Source organism: Apus apus, chromosome 1 (assembly GCF_020740795.1).
Source record: "Apus apus isolate bApuApu2 chromosome 1, bApuApu2.pri.cur, whole genome shotgun sequence".
In the NCBI taxonomy this organism is placed as follows: domain Eukaryota; kingdom Metazoa; phylum Chordata; class Aves; order Apodiformes; family Apodidae; genus Apus; species Apus apus.
The window spans coordinates 22101604-22119913 of record NC_067282.1 but is presented as its reverse complement, the minus strand read 5'-3'; the positions used below and the strand labels follow the sequence as shown (position 1 = coordinate 22119913).

General features: G+C 45.7%; 1 protein-coding gene across 5 annotated transcripts in view; it reads right to left on the bottom strand.

Moving 5' to 3' along the window:
- MTUS2 (microtubule associated scaffold protein 2) overlaps positions 1 to 18310 on the bottom strand; it is a 295553-nt gene that overhangs the window by 15386 nt on the left and 261857 nt on the right. For 4 of the 5 annotated variants that reach the window (XM_051618292.1, XM_051618300.1, XM_051618285.1 and 1 more), the window contains 5 exons: positions 11954 to 12020; positions 6410 to 6624; positions 4498 to 4603; positions 2577 to 2650; positions 909 to 1007 (listed from right to left, as the gene is read on the bottom strand). In XM_051618292.1, coding sequence (XP_051474252.1) covers positions 909 to 1007; positions 2577 to 2650; positions 4498 to 4603; positions 6410 to 6624; positions 11954 to 12020 — 561 coding nt within the window. The remainder of the gene's footprint in view (positions 1 to 908; positions 1008 to 2576; positions 2651 to 4497; positions 4604 to 6409; positions 6625 to 11953; positions 12021 to 18310) is intronic. The other variant, XR_007889387.1, reaches the window with a different exon arrangement.

The following is an 18310-nucleotide window of genomic DNA, read 5'->3' as shown; positions in this document are numbered from 1 at the left end:
CTGAATTATACCAAAGAAATACTGTAACTGACTTCAGCTGTTCTGGATTTTTCCCTGTGTAACTCACTCCAGTGAACTGCCTGGTGGTACCTGGCATTAACATCACTGTGACCCAGCAGAATTTGTCATTTCATGAAATCAAATACTGCAGCAGAGGCGGAAAGGGACTGATGCTACCTGTCTCCCATGGCCAAGCCTGTTTCAAACATTTGCACTCTTTTCCTAAGGAGGTCTCTCACCTACAAACTCACTTAGCCCCCTCCTCACCTCACTACTTTTTGACTGTTCCTTCTGTCATGTTGGTACAGCTGCCCATGGTGTTCTACTATGGACACACTGAAATGCCTCAAGTTAGAAGAAAGCTCTTTTTGGACAGTCATTTCAGGGTTATTTCACTTCAGATAAATAATTGCAGTGTATTTATTTACTTACACACCATAAAAATAAAAACCCAGCATGGCCCTAACAGACAGCAGTTGAATAAATATTTCATATGACAGGGATGTCCCCTGCAAGTCCAGAAAAACATAAGGGAATACAGGGGATATCAAAGAAGTTGTTTCAGATAGTACTAAAAAAGAAACCTAAATGTGAAAGATGAAAAGAGAAAGAGAGGAAGAAGGGAAAGAAGAATAGACAGCAGTAAGGACATACCAGATGGAGTTAATGAAATGTTTTGGAAACAAATGCTGGGTGACAGAATAAAGAAAAAGTAGTAAACTCAGAAAATTATCAACCTAAGCTGAGATTTTTGGCTCTTCCTCAGAGCTCAAGATTTGGGGTTTCAGTTGGGGCCCGCCCCCCAGTCCCAGGGGTAAGGAACCCATTGCTACCCACTGAATCATGTGATGTGAGTCATAGTTAGAAACTCATATCTTGATGACTGTGCAGTTATAGTTGCCATCTACCTTCAGTTGTTCCTCGGTGTTTTTCTTCAGAGCCTCTTCAAATCGGTCTGCTTTGTCCTTAAGAGATTGGTTCTGGAAGGTGAGGGTGTCTATCTCGTCCTGGAGGGGAGACACACCAGTTAACACACCAACCGTGTTATCACCCTCTTACATTCAAATAAGTTAATCTGAACTGTGAAAGCAGCAGGGAAGCTGAACAGGGCTTTGAAACCCCTGCAAGGTGGTAGTTTTTACGTAAGGTGACTTGAACTTACAGTGGGATTTTTGATAACCCAGTGTCTCAGGGAATCCTGAAACCCCTGAATGCCTGCAGCCGCTGACACCGGCTGGCACTAGGTCATGAAGTGTCTGATGCTAAATCACTCCATCACCTTGGGCTGGATAAGAACAAGCATGTCCTTCCGTAAGAGAGCTGGCATTTATATCATTGGTGTGGTACCTAGTATCTGAATCAGGTGGTAAATACCCCATCTCTGTTTCCTTCACCTCTCTTGGCTTCTAATGTGGTAACAAGCAATGAGTCAGTGGTGTGGACTTTAAATGGCCATCGTTTCATCTCAGAGCTATACACAGGAACAACATGGTGTTTTAAGCAATCATTTATCTATAACCATCAAAGGCATTTCTCTTACCTCTCTATATGCAACATCTGTAAATGCCACAGTTGCTGTGAAACTGGTGTTCTTATGTATTTCATATGTGTAATTTCTTGGCTGTAACCACATCAGTGCTTATTGCAAAAGTGCTCACATGCCTCAAACTGTCACGGCTGCATGAGGAAGGCAGTGACAGTTGTTGTGTGCAACAGTGTGTGCTAGTCAGTGGTTTTAAAAACTGTCATTCCTCGCAGCCTACGAAGTAAAATGGAGCTTGCATTACTTGCAGTGGCAACTTGTCCACAGAAAATTTCCAAACTTGGCATGAATCATGGGGATGCTTCTGTCCTCCCCTCCCTGGAATTTCTTCACTGAGAGAGGGAGAACTGCATGGACTTCTCTGAAAGACTGAAAAAGCCAGGACAATTTTGAGCTTGGTGTTAATTAGTGGCATGTGGAAGATGAGATGTGCAGGGCTGACCCTGTCTGGCCATAGCCTGGCTGCACAGCAGGGTCAGCCCTGAGGCACCCCTCATCAGGGACCACATTGCCCACCGGTGGGGATGGAGATGTGTCCACACCACAAAACTGGTTCCTCCATCTTCAGCAATGGGGAAGCATTTAAAGCCCAGACACAGGGCCAGGCAGGGAGAGGTCAGCATTTCTGAGCCTGCTGGAGGCTACTGTGTAGACAAGGTGATGCTCACAGCCATCGCAGACGTTGGAGCTCCTCCCACCATGATAGGAAGAGCTCAGCTTTGCTCCTTGTGCTGGGCCAGCAGTGAGCAGGGCTGAAAGGACGCTCCTTTGCTTTATCTGGCTGCCTTTTCCTCCCTTTAGATTTGCCCTCTTCTCCTTCAGATAGTAGTTTGCTGAACCAGTCAAGGGAAGGGAAAACCTGAGGAGGCACCTTTGCTGCTAGATCTCAGTTTGAACATTCAGAGGACAAGACACACTACAGCTGGTAAGAGGCAACAGCCTGGTGTGCTAGCAGCTGGCATGTGGGCTGGGGCTGCCCCATCAGCTGCTCCACATCATTGTCACAGGGATGGGAGAGAATGAAACTGCTAACCTGGAGTGACAGCCGCAGCTTTTCAAAATTCTCTTCTAACTGTGCCTTTTCCAGTTTGTAAGCAGTATTCAGGTCTGGGGAAGACACACAGACATGACATTGCTAAGTGAAGCCCAGCAAACCAGGGTCCGAGAGCACAGACATCGTGAGCCAAGTGCAATTTGGGATGCAGTCTTAGGGCATGGAGGTGAAGTAGGAAACTGGTAGCAATATACTCTGTGACCTTAGGTGAATTGTTTTGAGGATAACAGCTTTCTGATCTTTCACTGACTGCAGGTACCTCTATGTGACCAGATTCTGATTTTTCGTAACTGCTCAGAATTCCCAGCTCCCAGGAGCTCTGATCTGAAAAGTCAGTCTGGCAATTGGTCATTTACCAGTGAGTATCCCCAAATCAAAGACTTTTACATTAGATATACTTGAGAGCTGGGGTTGTAATTTATTTGGGGAGATGGGGTGTGTGTGGGGGGCATCAACTCAGTTCGAAAACCGCAAATGCCAGTGCTTCTCCAGGAGCTGTGGGAGGTGCCCTGTGAGGTTTATGCCATTACTGACAATGACAGATCCCGACCACAAAAAATTCCTCCATCGATATTAAACAACGCAAGAGTTCACTACTAGAACAACTCACCCTGGACTTAATAATCAAAGGTTTAATAACTAAAGTGGACTAAAGTTTAATCTCGAAACCAATGGCATGAAATCCATTCAGTACAGTAACAGTACCTTTCTTTTTAGCACAGGGACAGTATTTTTTGTGTCTTTAACCCCCAGCCCCATGGGGTTCTGCCCTCTAACCACTGCTCACTAGCCACAAGAGCAGCAGTAATACTGCTAATCCTCTAGTGCCCTGTACAGCGCTCCAGACAGCAGCTGCTGCAATGCCTTCTCCATGCACAGGAGGGCATCCCATACCCGCTCCAGGAGCTGGGAGCACAAGCTTTGGCCACCGGAGCCTTGAGAAACCACAGCCAAGTTTTCTCATCGGAAAATACTAACAAAACCAGATAGATAAGAATATCCTCAAGTAAGGAACAGATTTTTTATTTTCAAAATTGTATACGCTAATTTTAAAATTATATGCTGGATACCACCTCTGCCTACAGGAAAGGGGAACAGGCTGTTCTCAGCTCATTTTATGCTCTGGACTGTGTCTCTAATTGACACAGCGCAGAGCTAAGCAATACAGCTTGATTTGGGGAAAGCTGTAAGAAAACCTACTAGAGCTATTTAAAAATTAGACCTTAATGCTTATGTGTGAAAAAAACCAAACAAACAGAAAAAAAACCCAAAACCCAACCAAACAAAAAGAGGGACATCATACAGATAACTGCTAAGTGTCAGCTAAGGCATGCAAAAAGACACGTTTGGACACTGCACTGCTAGGGAGGAAACAGCTTTGTCTGCAGCACCAAATCCCATGGAAAAATCTGTAACACAAAATAACAGTGCTGAGTTGCAGATTTGTGGCCAGGTGTGCCTCTGGTCTGCTCAGCATGGCCAGACTTTCACCACTGAAATGATGAGTCCTTTTTTTTAAAAGTAGTGTAGGCATTTAAGTGCCAAAATTCAGAGATGTACAGTGAGCTCTGGCCTCCTGAGGACCTCAGAATTGTGCTCTTAAGAGAAGTCTGTGTGTGAAGTGAGGTGGTATTTGGACTCTCTGGTCAGTGTCCCATGGACAAAACCTTGTCTTTGGCCCAAAGACCTCTCAGACAGTCTCAGGTCCAGCACAGATGCTGTACACTGCACACAGCTCTCCTTCACCTTGTTGTCCACCCCATGTGAAAGCATTGAATCAACACAAATTTTCTGTATCATCTGCTTTGGAGGAAAAAAAAAACAGGCTTACACAAACTCATTGCAGTGCTAATTCCTGTTCTGGAATAGCTGTGTAGCCATTGGGTTGTCTTTGGCTTACCTTGAATCTTGCATTCATTCTCATCCTGCAGCACTGTAATGGCAACTATGTGGTCATTTTCCAACTGTAACATTGCAGCTTCGTGTACAGCTGTGATATCTTCCACCTGTTCCAACAACAATGAATGGAGACATGGATGCACGACATGACATGCTGTGGCATCTTCAGGGGCAGTGTGTAGTCACTGCTGCTGGTACTGCCATTCTTTTAACTTAATGGTGATAAAAGAGGTACATAAGAAAGAAAACTGGACAAAAAGCCCTTACATGAAGAAACCACTTATGAAATGTTCAGAAATCTCAACATTCCATTAATCTAAATGATACTAATGACCTGACTCCCTCTGATGGTCAGATAAACATGCACAGTTCTGAGCCATCCTGGTTTTTGTCTTCATGGCACTTCACTGCAATGATTTTTATTGTAAAATCTCAAATTAACTTCCATGGGAAGTGCCTGTGAATGATTCATAGTTGTGATAATTTCCTCCAGAAACACTGAATTTCTTATGAGTAGGTATGGAAAATGAATTGCAACCTATCAGACTTTTATTTGAAAAAGAGCATCCTACAAAGTCATCGATTCTGAAATTCCCCTGTCCTCTTGAGTCATGTGTTTTTCATCCACATCCAATATGCTGATGAAAAACAAGGCAACACCCTTTTGAGTGCAGACCCAAGAGTTTTCAGGCTGGTCAGGAAGAAACCAAGATATCAGTGAAGCCTGAGAACTTTTTCCTGCACTCATATTGAGGCCAGAAAGTGGTCTTGGTGCTGACTGCCCAGCGAACTGCTCCACACACCACACAGGCATCACGGCAGCAGGGAATGCAGTTGGAAAGTGGACAGCCCAATGGGTTTGGGACTCCTTCATTGTTTGTTACTGGACTTGTCTAAAGGCAAAAAGAGATCTGCAACCATGCTGTTTTGATCTGCATCATTAAAGAAAATACAGTGAGAAGTGGTGATCAACGTTAAGTTAGTGGTCCAGAGCAGTTTCTGACTGCAATGCATTGATCTACTTTTCTGGGTTTTGTAATCAGAGTGATCTTATTCCCTACATTTAACACATTATCTGTGATACCTGGCAGTGCAGAGGATCAAACTATTGTACTTTTACAATTAAACAGCTGTTCATTGTAAAGTGACTTGACTTTAAATGGTTTTTTTGCTCACTGTTATGTTAAATAATAGCTGAAAGACACTCCAGCTGAGCATGTCTTGACTGGAATAAATGTTATTTCACTGCATTTAACTGTCAAACATATGTGCTAGATTATCCAACAGAAGCAGAATTTCCAACTGTATTGGAGAAAGCACTCTTGGGATAAAAGATGGGCCTTTACCGTGGAATTTAAAATTATCCAAACTCATTTTCATAATAATGTGGGAGACAAGTCAGTGGTGAAGAACTGTTTGCAAAACAATGGGGACTCAGCTTGCATGGGAGAGCAGGGAAAGGGGGGGGACTGGATGACTCCCTGGGCTCTTTAGCTCACAGGTTAGATGCCTTTGCTCTAAGGCTGTCTGGAACCAGTGCTGGCTCAACAGTGTCAGAGCTGAACAACTCTGATCCCTCAGGCAGGCTCAAATTTGTGGCATGCTCTGAGCCATGCACTTCTCTTTTCTCTGAGAAGGGGAAGGAGGAGCCAGAGATTAGGAATCCTTATTCTTCATGCACCTTGATTTCTAGACTGACAAAATTTTCCTTTTTATTGGCCAAGAAACATTGTTGGTGAGCAGCTTTCTAACCTGGCCTGTCAGCCTCCTCCAATCCAAGAGGACTCAACACAGGGTGGGTTCATAAGTTCCTTACCAGTGTTTTCCTGTAATAGCGTTCAGTCTATTTCATTACCTAAACCCATTCAGTACTGGTATGGTCTGCTCTTCAAAGGGAACAGGCAGAGACTGACCTGATCCTGATGCTGCAATTGGAGTTGCTCCAGCTGCAGCCTGTGCTGCTCCTGCAGGCTCTCCCTCTCGGTGGTGTACTCCTCCTGCAGCTGCTGCTCCAGCACCTGCAGCTCCTCCTGGTGCTGCCTGTGAAGCTGCTTCATCTTCTCCTCAAAGCACGTCTCCAGCTCCTCATTCTCCCTCTGTAGTTTCTTCCATCTTGCTATATTGAGGGCTGTGGAGACAATACCATACAAGTCAGGCTCTGTACTCCTCCAGAGGAAATGGTGGTATCAGATCCATTGCTACAGCACTGAGCACAGTGGTTCTTGAAGACTTTGGGCCTCCCATGAATCTCAACCATCAACAAGCTCTCACTGTCTCTTTTCTCTCTGTACCACTCTCACACACACACACACACATGCATTTGTTCAAATCAAGGTACTGGCAGAGTATGCAAAAGTCCATGAAAAACTGGGATCTGATGAAGTATGGTAATAATAACAATAATAAGCAGTGAAGTCCATGGTCGTGCATGGTGAAGGTGACTGGATGTCCCTTCCTGGCCAGCACAATTTTGGATCCACAAATCAAGGCTTTGGGGCTTTTACTTTGCCTTGGATACAAGAAAGAGCATGTGAGGTGATCACTCGACACAAAACCTTTCAACTGAGACACATGATTTTCATTATCTCCCTCTCTAAAGCCACAGTCTTGGCTAAGTCCCCACTTCCAGTGATGTGCTAGGAAAGCAGAAGATGCCTGGAATCTCCAGGCAAATTTTGTGCATGTTATGCAGGGGATATGATTGGCCACTTGACCAGGAGAAGGAGAGACATCTCATACATCCTATTTTCCAGCTGTTAGAAGCTGCTCATCCCATAAACTAGCCTTTTGCACAGCTCCGTCAAGGACCTCTGGAATTCACTAATGCACACTTAGAATCACAGAAACATAGAATCACAGAATAATAGGGGTTGGAAGGGACCTCTGAAGATCACCAAGTCTGACCCCTCTGCTGCAGCAGGAACCCCTAAGGAAGATCACACAGGAACGTGTCCAGACGGGTCTTGAAAGTCTCCAGAGCAGGAGACTCAACAACCTCTCTGGGCAGCCTGTTCCAGTGCTCTGTCACGCTCACAGTAAAGAAGTTTTTCCTCATGTTGAGGTGGAACTTCCTGTGTTGTAACTTGGTGCTGTTTCCCCTCATCCTATCACAGGGCACCACTGAAAAGAGACTGGCCCATTCTTGACATCCACCCTTCAGATATTTATAGACATTAATAAGGTCCTCTCTTAGTCTCCTCTTCTCAAGACTAATCAGCCCCAGGTCTTTTAGCCTGTCCTCATATGACAGATGTTCCAGTCCCTTAATCATCCTTGTAGCCCTCTGTTGGACTATTTCCTGCATATCCCTGCCCCTCTTGAACTGGGCAGCCCAGAACTGGACACAATACTCCAGAGGTGGTCTTACGAGGACAGAGTACAGGGGTAGGAGAACCTCCCTTGACCTGCTGGCCACACTGTTCTTATACATCCCAGGATACTATTGGCTCTCTTGCCCACAAGGGCACATTGCTGTCCCACGGATAACTTGTCCAGCAGGATTCCAAGGTCCTTCTCCATGGGGCTGCTTTTTAGCAGGTCAACCCGTAATCTATATTGGTCCATGATGTTTTTTCTCCCCAGGAATAGGACTACATTTATTCTGGTTGAACCTCATTAGGTTCCTCTTTGCCCAGCTCTCCAGTCTGTCTAGATGTCTCTGAATGGCTGCACAGCCTTCAGGTGTATCAGCCAATCCTTCCAGCTTCGTGTCATCAGTAAACTCACTGAGGATACACTCCATCACCTCATACAAATCATTGATGAAGATGTTGAATAAGACTGGGCTCAGTACTGATCCCTGGGGAACACCACTAGTCACAGGTCTCCAACTGGACTCTGCACCACTGATCACAACTCTCTGGGCTCTATTGTTTAGCCAGTTCTCAATCCATCTCACTGCCTGCTCTTCTAACTCACACTTCCTGAGCTTATTCACAAGGATGTTATGGGAGACACTGTCAAAAGCCTTGCTGAAGTCAAGGAAGACAACATCTGCTGTTCTCCCTGCATCTCTCCATTCTGTCACATCATTGTAGAAGGCTATCAGATTAGTCAGACATGATTTCCCCTTGGTGAATCCATGCTGGCTACTTCTGAGAAACTTATTTTCTTCCATGTGCTTAGTGATGACCCCCAGAATGAGCTACTCCATCATCTTTCCAGGGATGGAGGTGAGGCTGACCGGACTGTAGTTATCTGGGTCCTGTTTCTTGCCCTTCTGGAAAACTGGAGTTACATTAGCTTTCCTCCAGTCCTCAGGCACCTCTCCTGTTTTCCAGGACTTTTCAAAGATGATGGAGAGTGGTGTAGTGATTACTTCTGCCAGCTCCCTCAGCACACATAGGTGCATCCCATCAGGGCCCATGGATTTAAAGATGTCCAGTTTCCTTAACTGATCTTCAACCCAATCTTCTTCAATCAAGGTGAAGTCTTCCTCACTCCTGACTTCATGTGTGGTCTGGAAGGTTTGGGAAACCACTGTCTTGTGTGCTTCACAGAAACAGAGTAAATGAAAGGCAGGTACTGAAGACAATCAGAACATGTGAACTGTTTACTCTTGTGAACTGACCCATTGACCAGGTATCTTAATTCACAACTATGTCTACAACTGGTTTCAGGAGGGGCAACTCCAACAGTTCCATCAAGTCAAGGATATTCAGTCTATTGCCCCATGTGGCTCCTCACCTATATTGTTTCTCAGGTCCCAGGACAGCAGTGCCACAAACAACTGTGTCCTTGGCCTTTTGCTTTGCTAAAAAATGGTTGCAATCAATCCAGATATTGAAGACCTGACACAAGTGGGACAAGGGCAGCCAGACCTACATTTAGAGACAAAATGGGCTCACTTGCAAAGATCTAACATGTAAGAAGCTATTAAAATCATCATGATTATAACATTCAGAAAAACACTGGAGAAAAAGAGATGTGTTTTTAATGCCACTGGTAGACATGGTTATTTTTAAATTAATGAGAGACTACTTAGCAAAGTGACTGAGACAAGTCAGAATTTGGTTGTAGTCAAAATAATAAATTTGGTAGATTTTCCCCCAGATTTCTTAATAGAATCACCTATGGTTGCTGTTGTCAAATAAATGACTGTTTCATTCTTTATTTGCATAAAGCTTGGCAGAACATGTACAACATCGTACAACATGCAGATTCATATGACAGTGAGATCAAAGCAACTCTCCTATACTGCAGGTGGGCCACAGGTCTCCAGCAGCACCCAGAGCCCCAGTCTGCATTGCTCTAGAGACAGCAAAGAACTGCACTGACAAGAACCACTCTTATGCACATGGCATTCATCATTTCATCTTGTCCACAGATTTTAAACACTGGCTGTTTCATAATGTTTAATTCTATCATTTTCTTCCACAGGAAAACAGACTGTCCGGCAATTTTTTACTTACACCAAAAAACATCCACATTCTGCTTCCATACGTATGGATACCTACTGGGATTTCTGCTACTGATGGATATCCTCCCATCCTGCTGGTGTTTAATACCTGCACATGTTCATCTTTTTGTCCATCTCTATTGGGAGTCCTTCTGCCAGGGCATGTTGTGTCTCAGGGTTGTACAGAAAGCATTACCTCCAACAAGCAGGACAGACCACCAGCCACCCTTGTAGAGCCTAAACAGCCTCTGTTCAGCATCCTGGTATCTCTCAGAGTGGTGGCTTGCTCAGGAAGAGGTGGCCTGTGATGGCTCCTCTCCAGTATACATGCCCACAGGACCACCGAGAAAAGGACTATCTCACACCATCTTTCCCCTCTCTGAGAAGGAAAGCACATACACATCTATGGCTTGTCTCTCTTCTGAAGCAGTACAGCTCAGCTCAGACCTCAGATTTTTTCTGGAGTATTTGGGGTTCTTACCAAAACTGTCTCCATGTACACCGTCAGGACTACTTTTTGGGGAGAGGAAATGCACAAGAACATGCACAAGAACAATGCCAATGGCAGGCAGTGCAGTGATCTCCTGTTCTTGAACATGCTGCTCTGCGAACCCCAACCAGGCAGGCAGTTATACCCCTGGCAAAGCTCTCCAGTAAAACCACCAGTGACTTGCATTCACTTCAGCTGTACAACCATGGTGTAAATGGAAGCAGAGCTCTTTTATCTCCAGCACTGTACCTCTCCTTCCTTCCCAGGTCACTGCAACTTGCAAAAGCACTCATGAAAGTGAGCGAACCCAACCTGTTAGAAAGAGGTAGGGCTTTCAAATGAGAAGTGGGTGTTCAGTGGAGAGCTTCAGATGTGCCCTGTCCAAAAAATTCACCAGAGGCAATGACTCCTCTGTGAGAGCTGTGGAGATGCAGAGGAGGGATGAAGGCAGGCACCGGGGAACAACTGGAAATGCTGTTTTGCTGTTGCTGTTTCCTTTGGCCATGGGGACAATAAAGCTCTCTGTAAAATGAAGGTCAGCCAAAAAATTGTAGAGGGGCACAGCAGGGAGCACAAGCTGTTGGGCATCAAACAAGGGCTGGGCTCAGCTTTTCTGCAGTGGGTTGTCATAGGCAAGGTGAATGAAGCACAGGGAGGATCTGTAGTTCTGTCTACATCACAGGGGTTTGGCTTTAGCCCCCCTTTGCAAACCAAGTCACCCTCTCAACATGTGGCACAATCTGTGCTTAATGTGTGACCCAGCAATTGGGCTCCCACATGCAAGGAAAGCTCAGAGGTCTCCCCTGTTCACAGCTCCAGTCATGGAAGTTGCATCACCTTTTTGTACTCAGGATGTCCCCCTGCCCCAGTGGTCCTCCCTCCTCTCCATTTGCCCTGGGGTAGATGAACCCAATGTCAAGCCCATTCTGGGGAGATTTAAGCCCAAAAGAACTCAGCCCATTGGCTGAAGCCAGCACAAAAGCCCACCTTCTCTCTCAACAGTTGCAAGGTCTTCAAATCCTTCCTGTCTCTCCTTTCTAGATAGGAAACCAAACAGGAAAAGTGGTGCGTGCAGATGCACAGACTGAAGGGGATGTGTTGCATTTGCTGTCTTCCAACTAGGAAGAGACCCTAGAGATATTAACAAGCAAGTTCTGATCTTGGAGCCCTTCACTTTGTAGCTGAACTGCAAAACATGCAAATGCATGTAAGTCAGCCATGAATTCCAGTCACTTTGCACCACAACAGTCCCAAGGTCCCACTCCTCATCATACCCTGCTTTCTCCTTTGGCAGTGGTAGTACACAGTCTGAGAAGCTGTGAATTGATGAAGAACCATTATTCTAGTAAAAGTGATACAGGACTAGCTCCAGTGTGTGTGGTGATGGACACATCTCCACTATGAAGAGATAAAATCATGGTTCCCTGCAAAGCCACAAAACCCCTTGTCACTGGGCTTCAAAAGTCACTTTACTGCATGCACATGGAGTCCCCAGGAGCAGGTCACAGGGAACTGCTTTGTGTAGAATGAGAAAATCACTTTTGTTGTCACTTAGCTTCTGCTACTTACCAACTTCATCCCTGATCTTTGCAATCTCGACTCCTAACTCCTTTATTTTCACAAGGTCATTTTCATTCTGTTTAAGGAAAAAGACAGAGAAATATGTATAGATATCCCAGATAAGCACTTTCACACGTTCATTTAGTAAAGCAAATTAGGATGATTCCTTGCATCTTTTTCTTTTTTTGGGGGGTTGGGGGGTGTAGAAGGTGATTATAATGAACAGATTCAGTTTTAAAATCAAGCTTCAGAGTCGTGACTCACTGGCCACAAATACCTCGTGTCTCTGTGAATATATGTACACACATTCATGTGCACAGGACAGCACAGAACACTCTATTTCCTATATGTCTAAAAGGACATTTGTCTTTTTCTGTCATTTTGTGCTTAATTTATTGCTGGATTGCCTTTCAACCCCATTTCCGTATTTACTTCTGGTATTTTATTGGCAGTAAAAGACAAGAGCTCCTTTCCTTGACCTCTCTCACAAAAACCCACAAAATTAATACTTAGGGAATTTAAACAAGTGAGCTGGCCAAAGGAAAACTAAAACATAATTACGTTAATAATGCAAAGGTGTCACTACTAAAATGCAAGGACTTTGGCAGCACATTCCTCATAAGTGCTGTGCAAACTGACAGAGATAAGCCTGGGGAAAATCTGTTTGAGTGTGGTTTACTACAGTAAGTCCCAGCATGATGGTTCAAGCATGAAGATGCTTTAAATTGGAATGTATACTGACTCACATTAGGAAGAAGGCAAAGGACAGTAGCCTGCTGGGAAGATCACCAATGATTAGGAAAACTAGATCAGGCTACTATAAATATGTCCTGGGTTAGAAAAGGCCAAGAATCTTTAAAGGACACTACAGAAAAATAATATTCAAGAGATATGGCTGAGTAGTACCACATGGAATTAAAAGGAGTAAATATTTCAGGAATAAGCAAGCAAGTCTAATACAAATCTAGGGCACAGAGAGAATTAGTTCAGCAGCAGGATACATAACAGATAGGACAGCAAATTTGTTCTGTCTTACCAAAGTGAAAGGGGGGAAAATTATTTCAGAGCTTAATGTTTCAATGCTTCTGTTTATTTTTCCTGTATCTAATTTTTAACTCAATTAAGAGAAATAACACAACAGCTTTATTTTTTGTAATACCAGGAAATTGGAATCTGAACTTTCATAGAACCATAAAATTGTTTGGATTAGAAGGGACCTTAAAGATCACCTAGTTCCAGCCCCCCTGCATGGGCAGGGACACCTCCCACTAGACCAGGTTGCTCAGAGCCCTGTCCAACCTGGCCTTGAACACTTCCAGAGATGGGGCATCCACAACCTCCCTAGGCAACCTGTTCCAGTGTCTCACCACCCTCACACTAAAGAACTTCTTCCTAATGTCTAATCTAAATCTCTCCTCTTCCAGTTTAATACCATCACCACTTGCTCTATCACTACAAGCCTTGTAAAAAGTCCCTCCTCAGGTTTCCTGTAGGCCTCCTTCAGGTACTGGAAGGCTTGGTCTCCCCAGACCCTTTTCTTCTCCAGTCTGAACAATCCCAACTCTGTCAGTCGTCTTCATAGAAAGACATAGGAAAATTTAATCCATTACAAACTGACCTTTCAGGGTGATTTCTACTTGTTCCAAGGGACATATTTTCAGGAAAGTTTTGCTCAATTATTAACTGATTAAAGAACCTCAGGTGCCTGAGGAGAGGCAGGTGATGTGGGCAACTTTCTTACTCAGTTGTGGGAAGAAGCCAGACACACAAGGCTGGGCTCCCTCCAGCAGCCAGTGCCACACACTGCTGAGTAATGCACAGGGGCTTGTGTGCCAGGACTGCAGAGTCCTCAGTCCAGACCAACTGCATTAGGCTCAGAATAAAATGGAGTGGGTTGTTTTGGGGTTTTTAATTAATATAAAAGCTAAGGGGAAAAAAACCCCAAACCCAAAAAAGGTCCGGATAAATATAGCCTGTTATGTTAAAAAAATGATGGCACTTCACACAGATTCCCAAACCAGCAGCCTTACAGAGATAAGGTTTCCCCTTTTGGACAACACCATTGCATCTGCCCTTCTTGCCTGTTTAACTCACTGGAGTAATTTTAATAAGTGTTCTTGACCAATTGCCAGGACTGGTGCCCTTGAAAGTGTGTGTACAGGGGTACACTGTATACAGGACTTGCAGATGGGAAGCACCCCCTCAAATTACCAGCTCCCACTATTTGAAACAAAAGCCATTCACAGCCAAGGAGCTCTGTATAAAACATTGCTAGTACCTACAGATAAGCAGAACCCACTGGGATTGTTACTACTCTACTGGCATTAAGGGCTAGAACAAAAAAGGATCTGATGTGAGAAGGTAAAGTCAGCAGGTCCAATGCTGAGACTCCTGTAGGTCCTATGTCAAAACATCATAGCAATTAGAAAATTCCTAAGTATGTGAGGAAAAATCTGCCAAAATGAATGTGTAAGAAAAAAATTAACAGGATATTTCATTGAATTAATTTATTTGCATTAATATTAATCTTCACAAGATGCCTGAAAGAGAAGACAGAGTAGGCAGTAACCTTTGGTGCCTTCCTCACAAGACTCTCGTGTCTAATCACACAGGAAGGCAACTGCAGCTGGGAAGCCAATATGGGAACCGGAGTTACCTCCCCAAAAAGACAGGTCTCTCCCCCCTGCCAACTTAGATGCATGCTTATATGCTGAGACCCAATATATGTGCAGTATTTCCATGAACACTTCCCAGTTCTCTATGGTATCTCCTAAAAATATGCAGTGCAGATAGATGCTCTGTGGCACTTGTTTCTAAAAACTGCTCCTTCAGAATAGCTTTCCTGTATCCAATGCTTTAAAAATAATTAAAAAAAGATAAAAGACTGACCTGCACACAGTGCTTAGTCACTGTTGTGCTTTATTCAGAGTTCCCTGGGGCTAGGCCTTGTATTATTGGAAAGAGAAACATATACCTTGGGAAATCTCTTGTACCAATAAATATTTCAGATGAAACTTGCAGAAACAGTAACTGAATCCCACTGCAGCTGATGTTCAGAATTATCTATAGCCTTTCTTCCAAAAAGAGGTGTTTTAACGTGGCTGTTTCAATCATGCTGTTTATCTGGTAATTCTCCTTCATAATACTCTTCAGGTTAAAGTTTACAAACACCTGGATATCCCCCACGACTGCATTTTAACAGGTTTCATATTAAGCCCTGAATTTTTTCTTGACATGACATGGATAGCAGCATATCTCAAGCTCTCTTTGAACATATAACTAGGCAAATGGACACACTATAAGCTTTTCATTAGGCAGAGTACGTAAGTATTTCAAAAAGCCAATCTCTAACAAAATATACTGCACAAGCACGTGTTTCTGCTAAGATATTTTCTACCAAACAAATTAAATGCATATATTCATTCTCTCTCTTCTGTATATACTTAAAACCCAAGCAAATTCCCAGAAGATCAGTGTGAAAAGCTGTGTCAGAAATGTCCCACAACTCCTCTCACACATGCTACTCTCCTGCTACCTGTAGCTGTGTACTTACCTCTGCACTGACATTTGTTACATGACCCATTTTAATGCCTGGAGATGTGGTTGGTTTAGATTCAGCCTGACATAAGAAAACACGTAGTTTTACTTCTAGAGGACGATTAAAGAGGTAAAACCTTAGGACAGCTAGAAGCTGAATAATCTCTCCTCAAACTTTAAATCTCTGTGCAAGTTTCCTCTATAACTTGTACTCCATGCGGTTGCTAAAAATGTATGAAACCCAGCAAGAAGTCATGCCAGCTGTTACTACAGAAGACGCCAGTGGTCTCTCCTTGTTTCAAGAAATCCAACCTTTATATTTAGCCTGCAGGGTAACATTATGCAAGGCACTGCAGTGCACCTGAAAGCGACAGCTACACTTGTCCCTGAGAGCTCAGCACACTGTAAGGGAGAGGAGCATCGCTTCCCTCTCTGCCACCCCGGGATGTCCTGCTGGAAGCAGCAGCACGGGCTCGAGCGCGGGAACGGCTGCCTTCCTGCCCTATCCCTAAACGATCAAAAGAGGCAAAAGTACCGTCTCCTCCTCGCCTGTAAGGCACGCAAAACACTTGGAGTAGCATCTGCCCATCCTGGCAGGACCGCGACCAGCCGGACTGCCACCGCCTCGCCCTGAGCCAGAGGGTGAGCCCCGGGCGATGCCACTTTGATGTCTCCAGGGACGAATCCCGGGTGTCTAGGGACGCCGGCGGTGCGGCGGTCGGTGCGGGTCCCGGAGCCGGGAGCGGGGACGGGAGGGCGGCTGCCCGCGGCTGCAGCAGATCCGCGGGTGCGGAGCAGGAGAGTCACCGGCCTGGCGCCCCGTGGAGGGGCTGCCCGCTCCCCTCCCCTCCCGGCACCGCTGCTCTCCGGCTCGCTCAGGCCTCTCCCGAATGAGGGGGGCCGACCGCTCCGGCTGGCAAACGCTCGCCCAGAGCAAGGCACGTCCAGCAGCGCCATCGCAGGAAGGTGTCGGGCCGAGGGACGGCAGGGAAAGGTGTGGAAACTTCGCAGCGAAACCCCCAAGCGCGCTGAAACGCCAGAGTGCGCCTGGCCCCTCGGCGGGAGGCGGCTCTGGCCCAGTCTCCTCTGGATGCCGCATTCACAGCCATCGATCACTGTAGTCCCCGTCCTCCGCAACCACTCGGATGGTGCCTCTACCCCAAGGCCTCCCGGCTCGCTGCCCGCGCCGCTGCTCGTCCGCATTCCACCCAAATTCATCCCCAGCCGGGAGATGGGCAGCGCAGTCCCTGGACGGCGCCCCTGCTGTGCCGGAGCCGCCACCGGCTGCCGGGCGGCCCCGCGGCTGGGCACGGCCGGCCCGCGGCTCTGCGCGGCTCTGCGCGGCTCTGCCGGCGCATCCCCGGCCGGGCGCAGCGCTGCGCGGCTCTGCGCGGAGCACTGGCGCTGCCGGGCAGAGGGGCGGGACTGGGGGACGGGCACCCGCTTCCAGCCACCGCGTGCCCCGGGGAGGTTCAGGTGGGCTCGCTGCAGCCTGCTGCTCCGCCTGCCGCTTCGTGTGCAGGCCGGGAGGGGTGTCCCCGCTCCCGGGCGTCCCCCACCCTCCCGAGTCCCTCTCGGCTCTCAACAAGGTCCTTTCCTCAAGTCCTTTACTTCAGTCCCGAGGAAGATCGCTGCCCTCGGTGACTACATGGGATTGTAAAAGCACAGACCTCTGCAATGTACCCTGCGGCTTTTGCAGTCCTCAAAGGTTGGGGTTTTATTTAGCCATATGTATACACACACACTCCCCACATAACCTAACTCTAACCCTGGTCCTAACCTGCATATAGACATAGCTGTGGTGTATACTCTGTGTGCATGTGCCCACCAGGCAACCAATTTCTTCTGGGTTGGCCTCTTCTCCCAAGTAAAAAGTGATAGGACAAGAGCAAATGGTCTCAAGTTGCACCAGGGGAGGTTCAGATTAGATATTAGAAGAAACTTCTTCACTGAAAGAGTAATCAAACACTGGAATAGGCTGCCCAGGGAGGTGGTTGAATCATGTTTAAAATACATATAGTTGTGGTCCTTAGGAACATGGTTTAAGCATTGGACTTGGTAGAGTTAGATTATGGTTAGACTTGATGATCTTAAAGGTCTTTTCCAATCAGAATAATCCCATGATTCTTGGCTGGATCCAGGGCATGGAGATGCAGCAGCCTGACCCTTCCTGGGCTGCTACTCCTGACCAGCAGGATGCATTTTCCTCTAACAACTTACAGCCTTCTGGTAGGAACGATGTCATGCTCAGATCTCTGTCCCTCTGAATCAGTGATTTTGTTTAATCATATTTTCTACTGGGACTGGTGATGCATGAAGTGATTTGGAAAATACTAGGGACAAACAAGAATCTCCAGCAGAACTCTGTGTTCTGCACATTTGGTCAGGTAACTTCCTGGTTTGTGTCAGCTTCTTATTCCCTGCTCTTCTTCCTCAGCCTAGCCAGGACTTTAAATAAAGTTTCAGAACATCACAGACATATTTAAAATAAAAAGCAAAATCACAAAACACCCAATTCCAAAGCAAATTAAAAATGTCTCTCGACATACACGTTTTAACATGTGTGTTCAAGATCTAACTTTTCTTTACAGCACGTGAAAATTCGTTTGGTTGGCTACGGAACAGCTGCAGAGTGGAGGTAAAAAGACACTTCCACGTGTGGTGAAATAGTTTGATCCACACTGTAGGAACTTCTGTTTGGCCACACAACCTGAAGTCCATGATTTGGATCTTTTACAGTCTAAATCCTGACTGGAAGCATTTTAATTGCCATAGGAAAAAAACCCCAACAAAAACCATTCCCACTTCTAGACAAATAACCATAGCCAG